This window comes from Diceros bicornis, chromosome 17, assembly GCF_020826845.1.
Source record: "Diceros bicornis minor isolate mBicDic1 chromosome 17, mDicBic1.mat.cur, whole genome shotgun sequence".
In the NCBI taxonomy this organism is placed as follows: domain Eukaryota; kingdom Metazoa; phylum Chordata; class Mammalia; order Perissodactyla; family Rhinocerotidae; genus Diceros; species Diceros bicornis.
In genome coordinates this window covers 55,699,165-55,721,367 of record NC_080756.1, presented here as the reverse complement: position 1 = coordinate 55,721,367, position 22,203 = coordinate 55,699,165, and the positions used below count along the sequence as shown (strand labels likewise).

The 22,203-nt window shown below is 48.4% G+C and overlaps 1 protein-coding gene across 1 annotated transcript in view; it reads right to left on the bottom strand.

Annotated features, from left to right (window-relative positions):
- The window catches only part of ANO2 (anoctamin 2), a 323,597-nt gene extending 308,735 nt beyond the window's left edge, over window positions 1-14,862 (bottom strand). The window contains exons 1-2 of the mRNA XM_058559006.1: window positions 14,842-14,862; window positions 13,975-14,301 (exon numbers count right to left, since the gene is read on the bottom strand). Of these exons, the coding sequence (XP_058414989.1) occupies window positions 13,975-14,301; window positions 14,842-14,862 (348 nt within the window). The remainder of the gene's footprint in view (window positions 1-13,974; window positions 14,302-14,841) is intronic.
- Window positions 14,863-22,203: the final 7,341 nt, after the last annotated feature.

The following is a 22,203-nucleotide window of genomic DNA, read 5'->3' as shown; positions in this document are numbered from 1 at the left end:
CTCTCTGACACTAGTTAAGCTTCCTTCTCAACAAGAAGAAGGCAGGACCCCAGCCTCAGACATTCTGCAGCCAACTGTATCCAGCCAGAAATTAAATAATGTTATTTTGTTTCTGGTGTGGTTTATTTTTGTAGTTATTGTCTATTTGACGGCCAGTAAAATTGGTTCTCCATTTATGATGATGATACAATATTTCATTTTAAAATAAATTTAAGTTTAAAAAGTGAGCCAATTTAGCAAAAATATTCAGCAAATGACAGTATAGAGAGTAAATGGTTATGCCTAAAATCATGAAACTGGTAAGCAGTGGCATTCAAGATCCTGATCATGGTATTCAAAGCTGACATTGTGAGACATCTTGCAAGGGGAACCCAGAAAAGAAGCAACCAGCATATGTGCCTTGAACTGTGGGCTGTCCGTTCAGGAGCATATCTCTTGTTCCCAACTAGACAGTCAAGTCCCTGCACTTCCTCCCTTTGGGGATGCCTAATCCACACATTAGGCATGTTCATTCATTCAGAAAATGGGAAGAAAATTCAACTCAGCTCAAAGAGAGGGTAAAAAATTGGAACATTAAATCAAAAGGGGAATGGGTGGGAGAGCCACCTTGGGCCCACTGACCAAGAGGACAACCCCAGGCAAGAAGAAGCCCCACACCATTCCCACAAAGAACTGTGAAGATAATGACCCTTCATTTGATGACATTCTACAATCTATGAAGCATTTTCACCCATAGAAGGAGTTGCTACAGATCTTGGATAAGAAAATAGACCCAGCATGGCTAAGAAACTGGCATGAAGGCACCGGTCAGTGAACCTCGCTCACTGCCTCCGCACACGATGTCCTTCCCACTGCACCCTGCTGCCGGGAAGGTCCAGGTGACAGGCAGGAGATTGCTCCCATCGATAGCCACTGGTTTTCTAAACGTTCCACAGGCAGAGCTGAGACCCCCTAGGCCACGTTCACAGGCCATGGCCTGAGTTGGTCTGAACACATCCTCTCCAGCTCCACAGTGCACATTGAGAACAGTACATAGCAACACACACAACGTGGTAACCACGGAGGGGTAGCGTGTGCAGGGAGCCAGCAGCAAACCCACGCCAACTCCGAGGGCCCCAGGGCTTCAATTCCGAAGTCTTTGGGGGTTTCTGTGTCTGCACTTGACAAAAAAAAACACAGCAGAACAGCACACCCATCAAATTCCACTCCTTCTGACTTCCTGTTCCTGAAAGGTGTTAAAACCCCGCAGGCCCTCTCTGAAGCCTGGGAAGCCTCAACCCTCCAAGAGCCTGTGGATGAGCTAAGCGTAAGTTCCCTGGGCTGGAAGGGCTCCAAGAGAAGGGAGAAACACAGCTTTGGTTAAAACATCCTCAGCCAGACATACACCACCCCTCAACACCTGACAGCAATGGATCCCCAAGCAGAAACCCCACAAGAAGGTTATAAGAATACCAGTAGTCACCTAGTCCAGGCCCACACCCCAACCCCCTGGACTGCCGAGCTGGACAGAGAGTCCAGATGCTGGCCGTGGTGAGGTGGTATGCAGCAGATGAGACCCCCAGACCAGCAGTGCTCAAGGGATGGTGAACACATTCTAGAAGATGTCGGAACGGACTCAGGATTCCCTAGGATCCATCAGACCATAACTGTCAATTTCCATGAATCTTGCCTTGATTGAGCTCCTGGGCAAGTTGAGAAGGATGGAGGGATGAGAGAAGGTGAGGTCTCCACAGTGCACTATCCACTTCAGTAGATAGTGACACAGCTAACAACCCTGCCAGCTCTTCTTCCTTTTGCTTCCTCTGTACTGTTGGCTTGTCCTCCTTATGGTCATGGTGCACATAACAGGGAAGGCTGGGAACACACCGGGGACACCGTTGGTTTGTTTGTGGCCTGGATGTAAACAGGAGCATTATCTCCCCAGGAGAAAGGCCATTGCCCCACTCAGACTCACCAACCCACTCCCCTTTGTGCATCCAGAACAAAGGTCAGCCTTCTTAGCAGAATGCATCGTGAGGCGCTATATGTTCACAAATATCCGAGCAGTGAGGGGCCTTGGAGACCGGCAGGAGCTGGTATTATACTCCCAGGTCACAATGCTCTTTGCAGAACCCTTTACAGATGTCCTTAAAATACCGACATGCTTAACTCCAACGTTTAAACTAGGAACGATTTTAGTGGAAGAATCCATAAGATAGACAACAGAAAATCACAACCAAAATTAAGTTGTGAAATTAAACACATTTGGCCAATTCAAGTTTTTCCATTAATATTCTTTTACGTCTCACCCACTTCTTTACCCTCAACAAGTACTTACTGGCAGACAAGGAGTAATAGCTTCCAAAGGTTTAAGGAAAAGACGTATAAGAACAATCTTAAATTGAGAACATTATCTTTAGCAATGCAATTTTTCAGTAAATTGAGAAAACAGTATCAATTTTTATTTTAGCATAGACTACCTCACTCTAAGTCATAGACAGCCAGTACTCTCAGGTACTTAGTTTGAGAATCCCCGATTATGCCCAACCTTCTCCTTTACCAGATGAGGAAGTGGAGGTCCAGAAAGATGCCAGTGGTGGCAGAATGGGAGCTAGAACCCAGGTCTTCTGGCACACAGCCCACTCCCCTTCCACTCCATTTCCTTCTTGGATCCAAGCATACCATGGGCTGAACCACGCGCTTCCAATGCAATTAGCCGTGCAGGCCCCAGGCACAGCAGCACGTAGGGGCTCAGCTCATGTCAGGTATGCTCAGTTGACATGCCCCACAAATCATGCCCGTGCATCAGAACTCCTCAGGAACCTTCTCTGAGCCAGTCAGTTTCCAGAGAGCAGTGGCAGGTGTCCCCATCTGGTGTCCCTTCATGCAGCAGCCAGGGAGGACAGCCACTCCCTGCCTGAGGCTTCTCAGTTTTCAAGGTTATGTTCAGGGGTTCCTAATCTTTCTTGGGCATGGAGCCCTAGGAAAGTCAGATGAAATCTATGGACCCCTTCTCAGAATGTTTTTTTTTTGTGAGGAAGACCGGCCCTGAGCTAACATCCAACGCCAGTCTTCCTCTTTTTGCAGAGGAAGACTGGCCCTGAGCTAACATCCGTGCCCATCTTCCTCTACTTTATACAGGACACCGTCACAGCATGGCTTGACAAGCGGTGCGTCAATGTGTAAACCCTGGGCCGAACCTGTAAACCCTGGGCCGCCGAAGCAGAGCGCGCGCACTTAACCGCTGCGCCACGGGCCAGCCCCAGAATGTTTTTAAATGTGTAAAATAATTACACAGAATACAAGGAGACTAAGTATATAGAAATATAGTTTTCAAAATATTTACATATAAATCTGTGATACAGTAATAATAATAACACTTGCTTCTTTATCAACACATTAAATAGAAAGACCTAGCAGCACATCTAAAAGTTGTCATAATTTCAAAGCAGTGACGAGTGTCAATGCTTTTGGAGATTGTGCAACAACTATAATGTGATACGAATCTACTGTATTGGTGACAAGCTCACAGGAACTCCTAGTAACGTAGGTTTGTGCCTATATCATTAATTGAAGTAAATGGTAAGTTTCAGTTAAACGTTGGTGGGAATAAAGTGCAATTTTCTACCATTCAAGTTTATGAATTCTACCCCTGAATTCTATTCACCAAACCTCAGGTTTAAGAACCCCTGATGCCGCCACACAGCCCCAGGGGTCAGCAGATATAAGGTATCGTGGCATCCTAAGGAGCTGACCAGCGGTAGCAGGGAGACTCTGTCTGCAGTGAAGAGAAAGGGACACTTAAGGCTGCAGTGGCCCCAGAACCATCCTCGCCATATGTCAAGCACCAGGTATAACCACTGGGTGTCTCCAGAACTCGAAGGCTTAAGGAAAGACCAGGCCACATACAACACCCACTTCAGCTAAAGCTTCTACACTTGCATAGTCCTCGCCAGCATCTCAGCTTGCAGAGGGTGAATGCTTCCTGGAGACCTGATAAGAGTAGGAGACACAGCCACTCACTTCTGCCAGGACCCAAGCCTCCGGGGGCGGGGAAAGGGAAGCTGACGTAGCCAAGAGCTTCAAGGTGGAGGGGAGACTTCTCCGAGTCGCCCAGGCCGTCGGTCACTCTCCCAGCCCTCTCTTCCCACCTCCGTTACTGCACTCTTAGACTTCTTTAAGTGATCTCTGTGGTCAGGTCTGCTTCCTCTAATAGACTACAAGGTCCTTGAAAGCAGGGACCACATCTTATTCACCTCTGTGTTGTTGGGTCCTAGCCCAGGATGTGGCACTTAGTAGGTGCTCAGGAAATGTCTGCTAATGAGAGGCAGGAGCCTGGCAGGTCTCCCTGGGCAGCTGCTTTCTTGTGGAGTGTCTTTACATCTGAAGTGACTGCCCAAGCAGCCTCTGGCTGATACGACCTTGAACTTATCAAACGACAAACGGAGAAGGGCGTTTTTTCCTCCATATTTGTCTCAGTGCCCAAAACATCTAGCACTGCCGTGAAGAGGAACGATTAGCAGGACAGAGATCAGCTATTCCCTGACCCTCTCTTCACCAAACACAGACTGTTGTAAATGACGGGAGGAAGCACGCGTGATACTCAAAATAGTTAACAACCAGCACAGCGTGGTGTTTGACAGTCACACCAGGAGCACCAGTCAGATGCCAGCCTCACAGGAAGATGACAATGGAGCTATAAGGAAGACGGGCCTAACTGAAGGCAGTTACCCCCCTTGACTTATTTGTTTGCACAGACTCTCTATAATCAATAGTCAATTAGCTTAAGGCATTAACAGTCACACTCTCTCTCTGACTTCAGTTCCTGCTCTCTGACCGAACTGAGAGAAATGAGCTAGAGCCCTCCCAGCTCTATCATCCCATGATCCCATTTTCTCATACATCACAGATTGCACCTGGCAACAGAAACCAGCAAAACACACGGCAGCTCAGGTGGTGTACAGGCCAGATGGATCACTGATCCTTGGTGTCGGCTACTGTAGGGGGGGATATGGCACATCAAAGCCCAGAAACCTCCTTCCAGCCCCATTTGAGGAATCCTGGAGACCCCTAGAAGCCCTTGTGGATAGAAAGAAGACACCAGACACAAAGGATTTGAGAAAGAGCCACACCCCAGCTCCCTTCCACCTCTGTTTAACCCTCAGCCTGCTTGTCACTAGACCCTGGACAGTGCTTATCTCCACGGCTGGGTGACTGTGTAGGCCAAACGCCACCCCTGGAGAGTCACTTTAAGAGAATAGTGGGAGCAGGAGTTAGGAGACCTAGTTTCAAGGCACGACCTTGCTCCTCACCAGCTTGACAAGGCACTCTATGTTTCTATGACAAGGGGACAATAGCCACCTCAGTGGGGTTGCCATGAGCAAGTGAGAATACTGAATGTTAAATTTTTAATTATAAACTCTTTGAAAAAGGAAATAGACATTTACCCAGGTTTAGGGAGCTTGACTTCCCCTCCTTGCCTCTGTCTGAATCCCCACCCCCAGGCTGCCTAGAGGCCTCCCCTGGGAGATCGGATCCAACCAGCCCTGCTGTGGCTCCACTCTGCTCAGCTGTGCAGTCCCAGGGGCAGGGGCTGCTGGGCTGTCTTGGTTGTGTTCCCTGAAGATCCCTTGCGGTAGGAAAGAGAAGCAGGTGAGAAGCCCAAGGCTCCAGCATGCTGCTTCAGGGTGGGGCACGTGGGAGAGAACACATCCAAAGCCAGGGGGAAATCATCACATTTTCCCCAGTCATTAGCGCAAGCCAACAGCTGCGTGACTCTACCCAGGCTCGTGAGAGCAGAGCAGCCATCACCGAGAAACAGTGTGGGCTGGGCATCAATAAATTCCACATTCCTGTTTTCCCCGCATTCCCTATAGCCTTTCCCAAGAATGCGTAACCCCTATCTGGTTCCTGAGGAGGAAACAGATTGATTTTATAACCAGGTCAACAGGAGTCTGGGGACCCCTACCCCATAGAAATACACCACCCTCCTCACTACAGCACCCAACAACCTGCTTGATGCCTGAGGCAGAGCAACAGACAGGAAGACATCCAGGCACACTGCCACCCTAGAAAACCAAACAAGGTTTTCCTAAGGACTCAGAAATTTCCTAAGTCCTAGTTTTCCCAGCAAAGCAGGATCTGAGAGTTATAAGAATGCAAGCTCTGTACGGTTCACACAAGCTCTGTACCAGTAAGAGAGAAGATGGCAGCAGGTCTGTGTCTAATCTGTGGGGCTGCAGACAGATGCCGTGTAAGGAGAAATGGTCACCCAGGGCTGGCGTGGTGCTTCGGGGAGACCCGAGCAGCCTCCAGGAGAGCAAAAAGCCCAGACTGGTGGTGCTCTCTGCTCTGACACCCACATGCTCCTGTAAAGGAGGACAAGGTCTCCCCCACCTTGGATAAATAACTCCTGGTCCCTGCAGAGAACTCTGAATTCTGAGGAGGGAAGAACAGGACACTGCTATCAAGGGCTGGCAGTTCTCCCTGGGAAGACAAAGACCCCAGAAGGTCAGAAGCTCAGACGGGGTTCAAATCCCAGCTGGACCACTTAGCAGATGTCACCATGGCTGAGTCGCTAACCTCTCTGAGCCTGTTTCCTCATCTCCTTAAAAAGATGGGAACAGCACCTGCCTTGCAGGGTATTCATGAAGACTGAATGAGCGAGCACAGTGAAAGCAAGACCCCATGTTATGAGGCATACAGAAGGTGCTCAGGAAAGTCAGTTTCCTTCCTTAAAACTATAGATTAAACCAAACTCTAAAGATAGAGCAATTTCCCAGTCACCCAACCTCCGTCCAGTGGCCTAGGAGGACAGATGGTCCTATCAGCTATTCCATCAGACGTATAGAAACTTCCTGAAAAGCAGGTGGGAAAAGAGGGTTTCTTGAAAAGGTCAAGAAACAGTGGCCTCCAGTTTTAAGGAAGTGAGGAGACATTCTGATTTTCCTGGCCCACAGGGCCCTAAATGAGCCCTAGTAGGACGTCATGATATCCCACACCCCAGATGTCCCCTAAACTATTCCTTTGACTCAACATGTAATTCGGGTTGAGATGTCAGACATCCAGGCCCATAGGGTGAGCAGTCAGGGGTCAGGGACATCCTATGGCTTGGGGGAAGGGGGTCTCCTCTTTGCAGAAAGAGAAGGAATTTGGTCATTCCTGGGTTCCCACCTGATACCAAGTCAGAGAGTTCTGCCTCCTGAATGAAGCTGTGGGCCTCTGAGGCCTCCAAGCTGGCACTCTGCCCCTTCCATGCCTGAATCTGCCAAAAGCAGCCCACAGATCTGCTGGAGAAGCCAGACCATGCTGAATAAAGGCAGCTCCTGCTGTCAGTTCTCTGGAGCCCTAATCCCAGGAAAACTAGCACTGAGCATGGGGGCACCTGGCCTCCCTGTCAACGCCCTCTCCTCTATCTCCAGTTTGGAAGATCCAGGTGCCCACAAAGAGGAAGTTTTGGGCCATGCCTCCTGGAATTTCAGGGCCTGCAGGATGGAATAAGGTCTTTACACCCAAATCCACAAATATGCCCTCCAAGCCCACTAAGCGCATCGCACTGCACCCAGCTCTGGGACTCACTCTCCCCCCAACCTGCCTCGTGCCACCTATGCATCTAAATCTCTTCCTCTGTCCTTCTAGCTCTCTGGGTCAGGGCAGGAGGTGTGGGAGACAGTGGGAGGAGGTGTGTCACAGGAGGTGTGACACACGAGGCCTTGTACAGCCCACCCACTCTACAGCCCCATCTGGAGGCTCAAGGCTGGATAAGTCCCTTAACTGCTTACATTGGCCTCCCATTTGGCAGTGGTGCCCATCTCCAAACAGGCTGCCATCCTTAAATGAAATTTTAACCAAATGGCCAATTGTAAGAAAATATATAGGCAAACTGCAGTTTAATCACCCAGTAAATACTGAATAGACTTTAAAATAAGAATATAGACAATGTCAATACATGGAAATATGAACACCAAATGAAAAAGTGAAACACCAAATGGAAGGTGTGCACCTACTACCATCCTGTCCAAAGTATGCCCAGATATCAACTAGGGTGAGAAATGAATTCTACAATATTCAATCAATTAGAATTTGGTGGATGCAAAGTTCTTTTGATCTGTAAGGTTAAGTGAATAATTTTTTTTTTTTTTTTTTTTCTGGTGAGGAGATCAGCCCTGATTGCTTTTTTTTTTTTTTTTTTTTTTTTTCTGGTGAGGAGATCAGCCCTGAGCTAACATCCGCCAATCCTCCTCTTTTTTTGCTGAGGAAGACGGCCCTGGGCTAACATCTGTGCCTATCTTCCTCCACTTTATATGGGACGCCGCCACAGCATGGCTTACCAAGCAGTGCGTCGGTGCGCGCCCGGGATCCGAACCAGCGAAGCCCGGGCCGCCGCAGCGGAGCGCGCGCACTTAACCGCTTGCGCCACCGGGCCGGCCCCTAAAGTGAATAATTTTTAATGGGCCTCTGATAGAAACCAATTTCCTCTCCATTTATCTCAAAATCAAAGTGAAACCAGAGCCTGAAAGACAGCCTAGCCCAGAAGGGTGGGGACAGCTGAGCAGGTGAGGCCACTGCACCCGCTCTGCAAACTGCCACCAGGTGCAGTCGAGCAACGCCCCACTCCTGTGAGGTGCCAGTTCCAGGCTGCTGCTCAAGGCAGGAGGTTGAGCATCCTGACATGGAGAAGAGCTGTTCAGACCCCAGCAGACTCCTAGAAGAGTTGTTCAGACTCTCACAGGCTCTAGCTGATCAATCTCCAACCAGCGTTTAGCACCCACATGGCATAGGGGGTGGGGAGCAGGGAGAGAGATGGAGAAGATCGAGGACTGCTGGCCCTGAAGGAGGTGACAGTTCATTCTCAGTCTTGTTGGGGTGACACACAGTTGGAGGCAACCCGGGCACCCATTATCATTAGGAGAATGACTAGGTAAACTGTAGTGACTACAAACTGCTCATCCATTAGAAAAACTGGATTAGATTCACTTGCAGAATGCGACTGGTCTCAAAAATATAGTGCTGAGGGAAAAAAGTAAGAAACAGAATGGGCTATAAAATAGAGTGCCTCTTATGTAAATTAAAAATGGATACAGTTTTGAGAAACTGTCACAGCCAAGAGGAGCCTAAGGAGGCATGACAACAAATGTAATGCAGGATCCTAGATGGGATCCTGAAACAGAAAAAGAACCGTAGGTCAAAACTAAGGAAATCTGAATAATGTAGGGATTTTAGTTAATGATAGTATGTCAATATTGGTTCATTAATTGTGACAAATGTACCATATTAACGTGGATGTTATTAATAAAGGAAACTGGGTATGGGGTATAAGGGAACTATTTGTCCAATATTTCTTGAAATCTAAAACTTTTAAACAATAAAGTCTATTTTTTAAAGGAAAAAAAAAATGTGTAAAGCAAAACACAACACTATATATTTCCCAGAAACGCCATGCATTGGAATGATTCCCCAGGGAGGGAGCAGGTGGCAAAGAGCAAGGGAGTATTTAAATAAATAACAAGAGGGTCTTTGTGTAGACCAATGACCATAACGCACCATGATTGAGAAGTACAATTAACTCATTACTTTGCATCAGAGGCCCAAAAACTAATAACAATAATTAATTTTTAGAAAAGAGAGAGACAACACTGCAAGACAGTAGGTTATGATGGCTACATGAGTGGTGAAGGCTCTAATGACAGAAGATGGCTTGGGGGAGGCTGAGTAACCTGGAAAAGCCCCACAAAGGAAAGAGTTAAGCAAGTGTTGAAGCCATGGATGGGGGCTGGGAGGGAGGAGCTTTTGGGGGTTATACAACAGGGACAATAATCCAGGACATGCTCCACATCCCCGTTTAACACTGGTCATTCCCAAGAGTTATCTCTGGGTCCTCCCCATTCCCAGCCAAACCCAGGAAAATCCAAGAGCAACCAAAACAAAACATGTTGGAGAGCAGCAAAGGTGGGCAGTGACACCAGCAGTAGTAGTAAGAGTTGCCAAGACAGTTAAATTTGAATTATAAATGAGCAACAAATAGTTTTTTTAGTATAAGTATGTCCCCAACATTGCATGGGACTCGTGGGGTAAAAAATTATTTGTTGTTGATCTGAAATTCAAATTTAACTAGGCATCTTGAATTTACTAAATCTGGCAACTCAAAATAATGATAATAGCAGTGACGTTTACTCATTGTTACTGTTCTAAGTACTTTATTTAGTTGTCTTGCTCCTCTTCATAACAACCCAATGAAGAATGTATTGTTAATCCCTTTTTACAGACATGGAAACTTCCACCCAAAAAGATCAAGTCACACAGCTGCACCCCACAGCAAGGCCAGGTGCCAACCCCACCCACCCCTGTGCCACAGCCATGGCCCCACCACAACAGAAGGGTGCACACTGTCCACACAGTGGACCCCCCCTAAGCACCAGGCTCTGGTGGCCAGAGCGGATTGTGCCTCTGGACCCCACAGGACATCTGCTACCTCAGGCCATTCATTCAAGACTGGGAGAGGTAGCTGATTTACCTAATACATAGAAACAAAGACACAGAGTTAGGCAAAATGAGGAGATAAAAGAATATGTTTCAAACAAAAGAGCAAGACAAATATTCAGAAAAAGAACTAAATGAAACGGAGCTAAGCAATCTACTTGATAAGGAGTTTAAAATAATGGTCATAAAGATGCTCACTGAACTCAGGAGAAGAATTGATGAACACAGTGAGAACTTCAACAAAGAGAAAATATAAGAAAGTACCAAACAAACATCATAACTGAACTGAAAAATACACTAGAGGGGTTCAACTGCAGACTGGATGAAGTAGAAGAACAAATCAGTGAGCTGGAAGACAAAATAATAGGTTTCACCCAGACAGAGCAGCAAAATGAAGAAAGAATTTAAAAGAGCAAAAATACCTTTAAGGATCTCTGGGACAACATCAAGCAGAATAATATTCATATTATAGGGAGGGTCCCAAAAGGAGAAGAGAGAAAGAAAGGGCCAGAAAATTTATTTGAAGAAATAATGGCTGAAAACTTCCCTAATCTGGGGAAGGAAACAGACACCCAGATCCAGGAAGCACAGAGCATTCCAAATAAGATGAACCCAAAGAAACCCACACTAAGACATATTATAATTAAAACAGTAAAAGTTAAGGACAAAGAGAAAATCCTAAAAGTAGTAAGAGAAAAACAACCAGTTATATACAAGGAAAATCCCATAAGGCTATCAGCAAATTTCTCAGCAGAAACTCTACAGGCCAGAAGACAGCGGCATGACATATTCAAAGTGCTGATAGAGAAAAACTTCGAACCAAGAATTCTCTATCCAGCAACGTTATCATTCAGAATTCAAGGAGACATAGTTTCCCAGGGCCGGCCCCGTGGCTTAGCGGTTAAGTGAGCACGCTCCGCTACTGGTGGCCTGGGTTCGGATCCTGGGCATGCACCAACGCACTGCTTCTCCAGCCATGCTGAGGCCGCGTCCCACATATAGCAACTAGAAGGATGTGCAGCTATCACATACAGCTATCTACTGGGGTTTTGGGGAAAAAAAAATAAAAAGGAGGAGGATTGGCAATAGATGTTAGCTCAGAGCCGGTCTTCCTGAGCAACAAGAGGAGGATTAGCACGGATGTTAACTCAGGGCTGATCTTCCTCACAAAAAAAAAAAAAAAAAAGAGTTTCCCAGAGAAGCAAAAACTAGAGATCATCACTACTAAACCAGCCTTACAGGAAATGTTAAAGGGACTTCTTTAAGCTGAAAAGCAATGGCATTAGTCAATAATAAGAAAACATTCGAAAGTAAAAATCTCACTAGAAAAGGTAAATATATAATAAAGGTAGTGGATGAATCACATATAAAGCAAGCATGAAGGTTAAAAGACAAAAGTTTAATGAAATTAACTAAAATTACCATAAATAGTTAATGGTTGCATAAAATAAAAAGATGTAAAATGCGACACCAAAAATATAAATCAAGGGGTAGGGAGAGTAAAAAGGTAAAGCTTTGGAATGAGTTCAAATTTAAGTTCCTATCAACTTAAAACAGACTGCTATTTATATAGGAAGTTATATGTGAACCACAAGGGAAGAACTTATAGTCAACACATAAAAGAAAATGAGAAAGAAATCTAAACATAATACTAAAGAAAGCCATCAAATCACAAGGAAAGAGGGAAAGTGGTAGTGCCACACACAGTGGTAGTGCCAAGAGCTCCTTGTACAGCCCCCAAAACATGCCACTACCCAGAGAAACCCTCCCACCAGACCCCCATGAGAGGCACAAGTGAGCTTTGGGTTTCAAAAAGTGAAAATCTGTACTCCCACAGCAAGGGAGCCCCAAATAGCCCTAAAAGAACACACTGTCCTTACATTGGTGGAAAGAATAATGAGAGGAGTGACCTGACTTGAGGGTCTAGATAAGCAACATAGGTCAGCACGACAAGGGTCTGAGCCAGGCCACAGGCCCTCCTGCCTGGGGACAGAAATATGGATGAATAACCTCTGGGGGTCCCTTCCAGTTTGGCGACAGTGTTAACTTGAGTCTTACAAAACAGGTTTCTGATGAGAATGGCACCCCACCCCTCATCATGAAACCTTTTAAAATAATCATAGTAAGCATTTATAGAGCACCTACTGTGTACCAGACATTGTGCTAGAGGTTTTCATTGCCCCGTCTAATGATGGGGCATACAAAAATACAATCCAGTAGGGCATCTATTATTTTGCAGTTGAGAAACCTGAGACTCATGGAGGTCACTTATTTATTCAACTAACACTTGTTAAACATCTACTACTTTATGGTTTAGACTCTGTCCTAGGTCCTGGGGACACAGCAGTGAACCAAAGAAGACTCCTGCCTTCATGGAGCTGGTGGAGGCACAGACAAAAAACAAATAAACCTATCATGTTATTTCAGGTAGCAGTGCTAAGTGTGAAGAAGAAAAGTAAAGTAGGGTCAAGGAATAGAGTGACAGAGGAGGGGGGATTTTAGCTAGGATGGTTGGGAAGATGTCTGTAAGGGGGTAACATTTGAGCAGAGAGCTGAAGTGAGAGATTGAGCATGCACAGGAAGGTGCCTGAAGCCGAGGGACAACTAATGCAAAGGCACTGAAGTGAGGGTGACCATCCACAATCAAGATAAGGCCAGTGGGCTGGAGCAGGTGCAGGAGGGTGGGAGGGGTAGAAGATGAGTTTGGAAGGGATGGAGAGGGTAGGTCATTTTTAAAGGATCACTGTGGTATGAAGAAACATGGTGAGCTGAATGAATAAACGGATGGATGGATGGATGGATGGTTAGCTGAATGAATAAATGGATGGATGGATGGATGGATGGATGGATGGATGGATGGATGGATGGATGGATGGATGATGGATGGATGGATGGATGGATGGTTAGCTGAATGAATAAATGGGTGGGTGGATGGATGGATGGATGGATGGATGGATGGATGGATAGATATGTAGATAAATGGACTTCCATGGATTCCCTCAGGCTAGCTACTGACCAGAGGTGAGAGTATATATAGCTGACAAGTTGATAAAATATGTCCAATGTTCAGTTCCAAAACAATCAACTTCCTCGGGGAGCCCCAGGCAAGGACACTCCTTAGTGAAGTAGATCCTGTGTAGAGGAATTTTGATCCAAAGTTCAACAGGCAAACCGAGTCTTCATCCCAAGGAAACCATTATGGAGAAGGCCATAGGATGGGGAGCCAGGAATAAATGTCTTGCCTTCAATCTCTAACTAAGCCAACACCCACAGAACAGATTGGTGTACCCCTCCCCAACCCCACTCCCTGAGATCCCCTAGACAGAGGCACCAGCTATACCAAGACTCTTCCTCAATTCCTTGGACAAGAAAATCTGGTTTGCCCACCAGAAAAAAAAAAAAAATGCCACCTGCCAGAAAAAAGCCAAGGCTCCCTGCCAGTGACACCAATCACAAGGAGCCCAGCCTTGCAGGCCCATCCCCTCCTGTGGCCCTTTGCCACCTGCCCAACCTCACCTCCAAGTCCTTCTCCAGCTCCAGCCCGGCCTCCATCAGGTTGTGCTCAAACTCCTCCCGCTGCTGCTTCCTCTCCTCCTCCAGGGCATCGAGCGGCCCCAGCTCAATGTCACCGGGAGCCCCAGCATGGGGCTCCTTGCTCGTCTCCCCATTGGAGACGATAGCCAGTGAGTGGCCAGGGGAGCCATGGCTTGGGTATGCCCCGCGTTTCCGGTAATGGTAGGCGAGCACATAGTCGACCTTCCTCTGGTTGTCATGGAAGTGCATGCGGCTCAGGCGGGCCTCCGAGGACACTGGCTCATTGGCATCCAGGTAGTTGTTGATGACCTAGCCAGAAAGAACAGGTCAGGCATGGCAAGGTCTGGTGAGGAAGGGGTGAGAGACAGAGGGGGCTGACCTTGTGCTCTGGGCCCAAGTAGGTGGACTAGGAACAAGCCCCTCAGGCCCAGAGGCCCCGAGTGCCCCAGTGAAAGGACAGAGTAGCCTAAGTCCATCTGCCACCCCCAGCCCACACAGCCCTCCACCCACCCGTCCACAGCCTGGGCACGGGTACCCTCACACCCACTCTAGCATCCATGTACACACGTATGCTGACTGCACACACAGCAGCAAACCCCTGCACATCCACACCACCTGCCTCCACACACAAAGCCCCATGCCCACTCCTGCACATGCACACACAGTTACCTACACCAGCCTCTCTGCACCAGCACTCCTGCACATGCACACATACACCACCCGAGTGCACTCTGATACACACACGCAGCCCTCCACATGCACTGTGGCACACCCACACACACCCACCTCCTTGCAGATCTGCAGGCCTGCCTGAAAACACACACATATTCACACACACGGAATACTCACTGGCAGGTGCTCTGGATCCATTGGAACAAAGGCCAATTTTTGTCACCTGGCTCACCCCCACCTCCCACCCCACGGGGATTCACTATACTCTACGCCCCTCACAGCCCCACATCCTCCTCCTCCACCTCCTCTCCAGCCACTGGTGAGGAAACTACCAGAGACAGTGGCAGGGGGACTGACTCCTGCTCTCATGCACGCCCAGACAGGGGAGGTTGAGAGAAGAGGAGGAGAAAGATCGAGGCGGAGCAGGGGAGGGACCTGCCTCCCCCTTTGGGTGTTTCCCTGTTTATTACTGGTTTGATACCCAGCTGCCTCTGCAGCCACCTGAGAGGTCACCTGGGCAACCAGTTGAAGCACCAGGCACAGGGGAGAGCCTCGGAGCCACCACAGCAGAGGTCTGCTTCCTCAGACCTGTGGGAGGGGAGCCAGGCGGTCTGCAGACCAACAGGTGGGATCACCTGGCCTCCTACACCGCCTCCTTCCCTGAGCCTCCTCTGACCAGGAGACTCCAGTGTGGCTGAGACACTCTGTCGTCATGACTTGGAGAGAGAGGAGAGGAAAAGGCCCTAACAAAAACCCTGGGCCTCTCTCTCTCTCTCTCTCTCTCTCACACACACACACACACACACACACACACACACACTCCTGCTCCCCAAGTGGACGGTCCCCAATCAAAAGGATCCCTTGGGGGGATCCACCCCTCATCTGACGCCAACCCCACCCCTGTACTCACAGAGCTGCTGTGGGAGCTCCCTCCACTGAAGAGCTGGCCAGAATCTTGGTTGGAACTGCTCTGCAGCCCTGGGGCTCGGGGACCCGGCACCTTGAGGTTTTGCTGTCCATGTTTGGGGCCCTGGCCCCCTCTGGCCCCTCCCCTCAGCCGGCGTGGGGAGCCAGGGAGCAGGGGAATATCTGCAAGAGGGAAAGACAACCGAGGCAAAACAGCTTCAGGTGATGGGAAACCTGAGAGGGAGACCCAGGCACTGAGGGACAGACACCAGCGTGGCCCTAAGAAAATGGCCAAGTCTCCTCACAGCTGCCTCCCCGGTCAGTCCTCACAGCATAGTTAGCCAGGGTCACACTGGCCACAGGGGAGGGAAAAGTGCAGAAGGAAGCGGGGGTGGGGGAGCTTGCCCCACTACACACACACACACACGCACACAAACACACACACACACACACACACACGGGGCCTGGAGCCACCAGCAGGATCTCTATCGGGTGATGGCTGTCATAATCTCTTGTGACTCCCAGACAAGAGGAGAAGGTGGTGTCAGATGAGCCAGGGTGGGTGGGGCACTGCCTGGAGAGACACCTTGAATTAATGCCAAAGGCTTAGGCTTTAGGGCCTCTTCTGGGGCAGCCAGACCAGCTGGCACCCTGGCCAGCCCCCATGCCCCTCAAGGAGAGAGCAAGGACAAACCAACAGCGGGAACACTGAGGGCAGGGGCGCCCTCCGACAAAAGGGCTGCCTCCAATGCCCTTGAGGATCCCCGTGCACCTGCTGCCTCCACAACAACCTACAGCAGGAGGGCAGTGCTGGGAAAGGAACACAGTCCGTGGTGGAACTGCAGAACATTCAACTGGAGGGGACTGCGAGATGAATCACTCCAACTCTGCTCTACACCAAAGCCCCAGACAGGGCCCACGAGTTGCCAAGGTCTTGAGGCTGATCAGACTCAATCTATTCCCACCTCTGAGAAACACTCCTTCAAGCAGAGCAGCCCAGCCCAGGGCATCTGGGCTTAAACCTCAGCTCTGCCACTCGCCAGCTCTGAGACCTCTCTGAGCCCGTTTCTTCAACCGCAAAATGAGGAGAATCCCAATCTTGCAAGATTACAGCAAGAATGAGAACAAGAGATGTGCATGCAAAGCACCCAGAATGGTCATTAGCCTAAGGGTGTGCAACAAAAGGCGATTATTATAATTATTCTTACTATTTTCATTTTAAGCTCCCTGTGAGCAGAAATCACACCTTACACATCCAGCTCAGCCCTTAGCCCCTGCTGAATGAATGAATGAATGAATGAACGAACAAAACACAGCTCTTCCTGATCTCTTGAAACAGAGCTCTGGTCAGTCACCAGGTTGTGGAGCAGCGCCTTCTGTGCCCAGCTCTCTGCTGGACAGTTTCAGTAAACCGAGAAGATTTGGTCCCTGCACTTGAGACACTTAGCATCTCTTTATGAAGATAGAGCTGACATGCAGGAAACACACCTGCTGGTTGTAACCAGCAGGGTAAAGCTTTCACAATTTATTTCTGTATTGTGGGCTCTAGTCTATATTGTGGGAGACCAGGAAAGGCTAGAAGGCCAGAGTAGGTTTCCAGAGGAACTGAGCCTGAAGTTGGTCTTGAAGGATGGGTGGCTTCGAAGGCACTCCCTGGGGACAGAACACAGAAGAGCACGAGTGGGCATGCACACTGGTGGTGCAACAGGGGTTCTCCAGCTCAGGACATCAAGGGAGGGTCTTCCTTCCTTAGTCCCTAGTCTTGCCTCAGCCATCTTCCCTTCATGCCTTGCTGCCCAGGGCAAAACTGACAACAGGACTCTACACCCAGGGCAGACCTGAAAACCTCCAGATGCATGTCTAAAAAGCCCAAGAACCTCCTGATATTTACCCAAGCAGGTATTAAGGTGATGCTCACTCAAGGTCCACCTTTCCTTGACAGCTATATTTGCATTCACAATTGTGACTCGGGGTAGCCCAGATTCAGAGTCAGCCCAAAGCTTTAGGCAAATCACTATCCAGGAGCCATCTTCCCCCAAATATGCCACCTGGGGTTTGAGGCTGGCCTCTAGGGCCCCACTAGCCATCCTGGCTGCTCCCTCTGCATGCCCTCTGACACATGGATCACAGCTGCCTGGGGCCCTGCTTCCGTGCCCACTCTCTCACCCCGACTGATGATTAGAGCACAGCTTATGGTTCAGTCGTTCAGCTCCAGAGAGACACAGCAGGCACTAATGACACAGATGTGGAGAGACCCAAGAGGTCTGGCTTAAGCCATGAGACAAAGGCTGAGGGGGGATATGAATGAAGCCTGGCCATCAGGAAGGATAGGGCAGGTGAACACACTCCAAAGGAATCCCCTAAGAAGCTGAGAAGTGGTGGGTTGAGGTTGATCAGAAGTAAAAGCCATCATACACAGCCTACGGAACGTGTTACCCATTTGGAAATCATTTTTCCTTCATGGACCACTCACTTGGCTCTTGGCACATGCTGCCTTGAGCAACGGATCCCTGGGTGTTCCTGACTTAGATACCCTCACGCGGCTATGGGTGCCATGAGGCGGGGGCATGGCTTACCTGTCTTTGGATCAATTTGATGGATCTTCACAAGGCTTGGACCTGGAGCCTCTTCTCTACACTCTAACTCTTTCCCTGGGCGCTCTCATCCACTCCCATGGCTTTAATAATCACCTATATGCTCACGGCTCTCAAAATTTTACCTTTAACCATTACTCTCCTCTAGCCACCAGGTCACACATCCCCCTGCCTACCTGGCATCGCCACCTAGATGCTTCAGAGCCCCTCAAAACCAGCATGTCCAAAACTAAACTTATGATCTTCTCTGCAACATGATGCTTTTTCAGTGTTCTCTATCGCTATGAAGGCCGCCACAGTACACTCAGTCCACAAACCAGAAATCTACAGGCAGCCTTGATAGCCTTCTTCCCTCAGACCCCATAGCCAATTTGTCACCAATCCCGTGAATTTTACCCCTGAGATATCCCCCCAATGGATCTGTTTTTCACTACCTTCATGACTACCACGCTAGTCCAAGCTAACTCCTCACCTGGATTACTCCAGTAGCCTCCCAGCAGCTCCCCTGTTTCCACCCTTGTTTCCCTTCATTGTTCTCCACAAGGTAGCCCTCACGTGTGGAGACTTCCGGTGCTTCCCACTGCCCTCAGGCTGTGAGACCCTTCATAAGCTCGTCTGCCCACATCTCCGCCTCATCTCTCACATCTCCTGCTGGATCCCCGAGTTCCAGCCATACTGTTTCGCTTTCAGTCTCTTCAATGCCCCATATTCCCTCCCAGCCCAGGATCTTGTATGTGTTCTTCCCTCTGGCTAGAACATACTTCATCTAGCTGTGGGCCCCTCCTATTCTTGTCACTAGAGACCCAGAAAATCAAATGTAGTTCATTCTTATTTCAAACATCTGCCAATCAAGGTGTGACAGGAATATTCAGATACTATTAGCAAAGCTAATTTCCTTCTATCCCAGACACGATTGAAGTTCCACAAGCTGAAGTGGTACACGGAGGGCTAGGTGGAGGTGTGGGGCCACATAGACACATGTGAGGTGGTCAGAGGAAGGCCTCTGAGCTTCTTCCAGTGGACTTCACTGGTCAACAGGGAGCAGCAGACAGTGGGGCTCAAGGAGCAGCATTTATTGTCTGGTGTCGCTGAGTAAAGATAACTCATTGGTGGCAGCCTATTGATTGTCCAGTCAAAGGGACTCCTTCTATGTCCCAAGCCTTTGCCCAGATTCCCAAATGACCACCCAACTGACCACCCCATGTGTGACTAGCTCATCTTCCAACTGTGCAGACCCTCATAGCCTTCTAGAGCAATAGGGTGAGGGGAGAGGAGAGCCCTCATCCTCCTCTGTGCCTGGTGGACCCACTTCCTGCTCTTTCTCTGCCCAGTCTGGCCTGGCCTTGCTCTAGACTGTGTCTCCTGGTCCCTTGGCTCCAGTTTTCCCACCATCGCCTGCTGCCGGAGCTTTTTGTACTCATTTCGATCAGGGTCCACACTTACGCTGAGGTCTCATCCTGCTTTCCTGCATGAATCCGACCCAGGACAACAGTCAAAATTTGAGGCAACAAACTTGAAATTTAGACCCCATGGCCCTACTCATCACCCCACCCCTTGCTCCACAGTCCTGCTGAACAGCACCCTTCTCCATCTCTGGATGTGGCCAAAGTAACAGAAGGATGACCCTCCAGCCCCTTCCACACAAAAACGACCATTTGCAAACCTCCTCCTCAGCTCTGCTCCTCTTATAGCCTTGGCTCAAAAATAGTCCTCTCTCCCCCGAGGCTCAAACATCCCCATCCTGGTGATGACACCATCACGATCTGCATCCTTACCTTATGCCTAGATAAGAGCTAACTGGCCTCCCTGCTGCCAATCTTGTCCCCCTCCAAAGTCCTCAGTTCACACTGCAGCTAGTGTTATCAGTTTGAAGAAATCTGACCAAGTTACTCCCATCCAGTGGCTTCCCGCTGTTCTTAGGATGAAGACAATATTGTCTAACATGCATACAGGGCCTTTCACGATCTGGCCCCTGCCCGCCTTTCTGAACTACTTCATCTCCCAACACCCATCCATGGCCTGCCCTGCCCCTCCTGGCCCATCCCCCATTACACACACCATCATACCATGCTCCAAGCACACCTGGACATTCTTCAGAGGGAAGGGGGAATAGATATATAATCTTTCACATCTCTACTCATTCATGCCAGAACCTTCTACCTTCCCAGGCACTGTATAATACATTGGAAATATAAAGCCAAACAGAACTTGGTCCTTTCCACCAACCCCCAAGTGCTCACAAGGATGGTAGACTAACAAGAAAGGAAGATAGATGAATAGCGAGATAATCTTAGGAATAAGAAAAGAGATAAAGTTGGAGTATGAACAAGGACCTACAGAAGCAGAAGCCTTCAGCTCTGCCTAAAGCTATTAGGAAAGGCCTTCCAGAGTACATGAGTTTTGAGATGCATCTAGAAAAGATGAGTAGGCATCTTCCAATGGCCAAGGGAGGAAAGGGGATTCCAGGGAGAAAGACAATCATTTGCATGGTCCTTTGCAATCAGCCACCAGGCTTGGCTCTTTCAGATCATCAATCTCCTGAGGGCAAGGACTGCCTCCCTCCTCGTGCTCCTTTTCTGCTCACATAGTCCCTATAGGTAGCCACTATGTGGTGGGATTTGAGGGGCACAGAAAGGACTCTTCTGATTTATAGTACGCACTTTTTAACATGGTTACAAGGCCCTGTACCATCTTTCCTATCAATCTTCCCAGTGTCAATCATCCCCTGCTAGTCACTCCCCACTCACACTCACACACACCCACACTCCAGAGAGACTCAGCTACCTGCAGCTTCCAGAAGGTGACCTGATTCTTCTTGACTTTGGTCTTTGGAATGGTTCTCACTTTTGCCCCTAAACATCTCTCCTCAATCCTGTACCCACTCCAAATCCCACTCTGTCAACATGCAGGGTTCACAAGTTATTATAACATTAAAGAATTTTAAGTGGGAGAGCAACATGATTAGAATTACATTAGAAAGATCACTCTGACTATAGTGAGGGTAAATGAGGTGTCAGGAGAAAGAAGGAAGGAAGGAAGGAAGGAAGGAAGGAAGGAAGGAAGGAAGGAAGGAAGGAAGGAAGGAAGGAAGGAAGAGAGGGAGGGAGGGAGGGAGGGAGGGAGGGAGGGAGGGAGAGGAGGGAGGAAGGGAGGAAGGATAATTGGATGGATGGATGGATGGATGGATAGATGGATGGACCCCTAACTTCTTTGCTGCTACAGGTGACACTTCATAAAACTCTTATTTTACTGGTCTCTCTGGTACTCAAAAACATCCACTGTTTTGAGGCTTACAAACAACTTGGCATTCAAAGACTTCCATATCTGGCTGTTACATATCTCTGCTGCCTAATCCCTCCATCAGATAAGAACATTCCACTGTGTGCCTTTGTTCACACAGTCACCTCTGCTTGGAATGTTCCCTCCACTTGTCTAAGTCCCATCAGCTAAAGTCCTACTCCTATACCAAGCCTTCCCTAACCACTTAGGAAAGTCCTCAAGAAATTCATAAAATTTGCCTTTTATCTTTGTACTCCTAGCATAGGACTCTGGATGCAACAGAGGCTCAATAAACATTTGGAGGCAATGATGTAGGGAATGAGGAAATCCATTCTTATAAGCGAATTTTGAAACAGAGTAGATTCCCCTCTGAATTGAACACAGACCTGCCCTAATCATAACAACAACTACAACACTATTAGCTGACACTTTATATGTGCTAGGCACTGTTCTAAGCACCTTACGTGCTTAGAACGTGTATCAACCCATTTAATCGTCATGATAACCCTATGAGGTAGGTAATACTGTTGTCTCTATTTTACTGATGAGGAAACTGAGGCATAGAGAGGTCAGGTAAGTTGCCCAAGGTCACCAGCTAGTAAGTGGTGTACTCACAGTCCACACTTTTAACCACTAAGCTATCCTATGCAAAAGGAAGCAAGTTGATAAGTCCCAAGACAACTTGATGAGTCCCTTCCTGACTGGACATTCTTAACATCCCTCACGCCTTTAAAAAGGCCTTTTTACAAATAGCATTTAT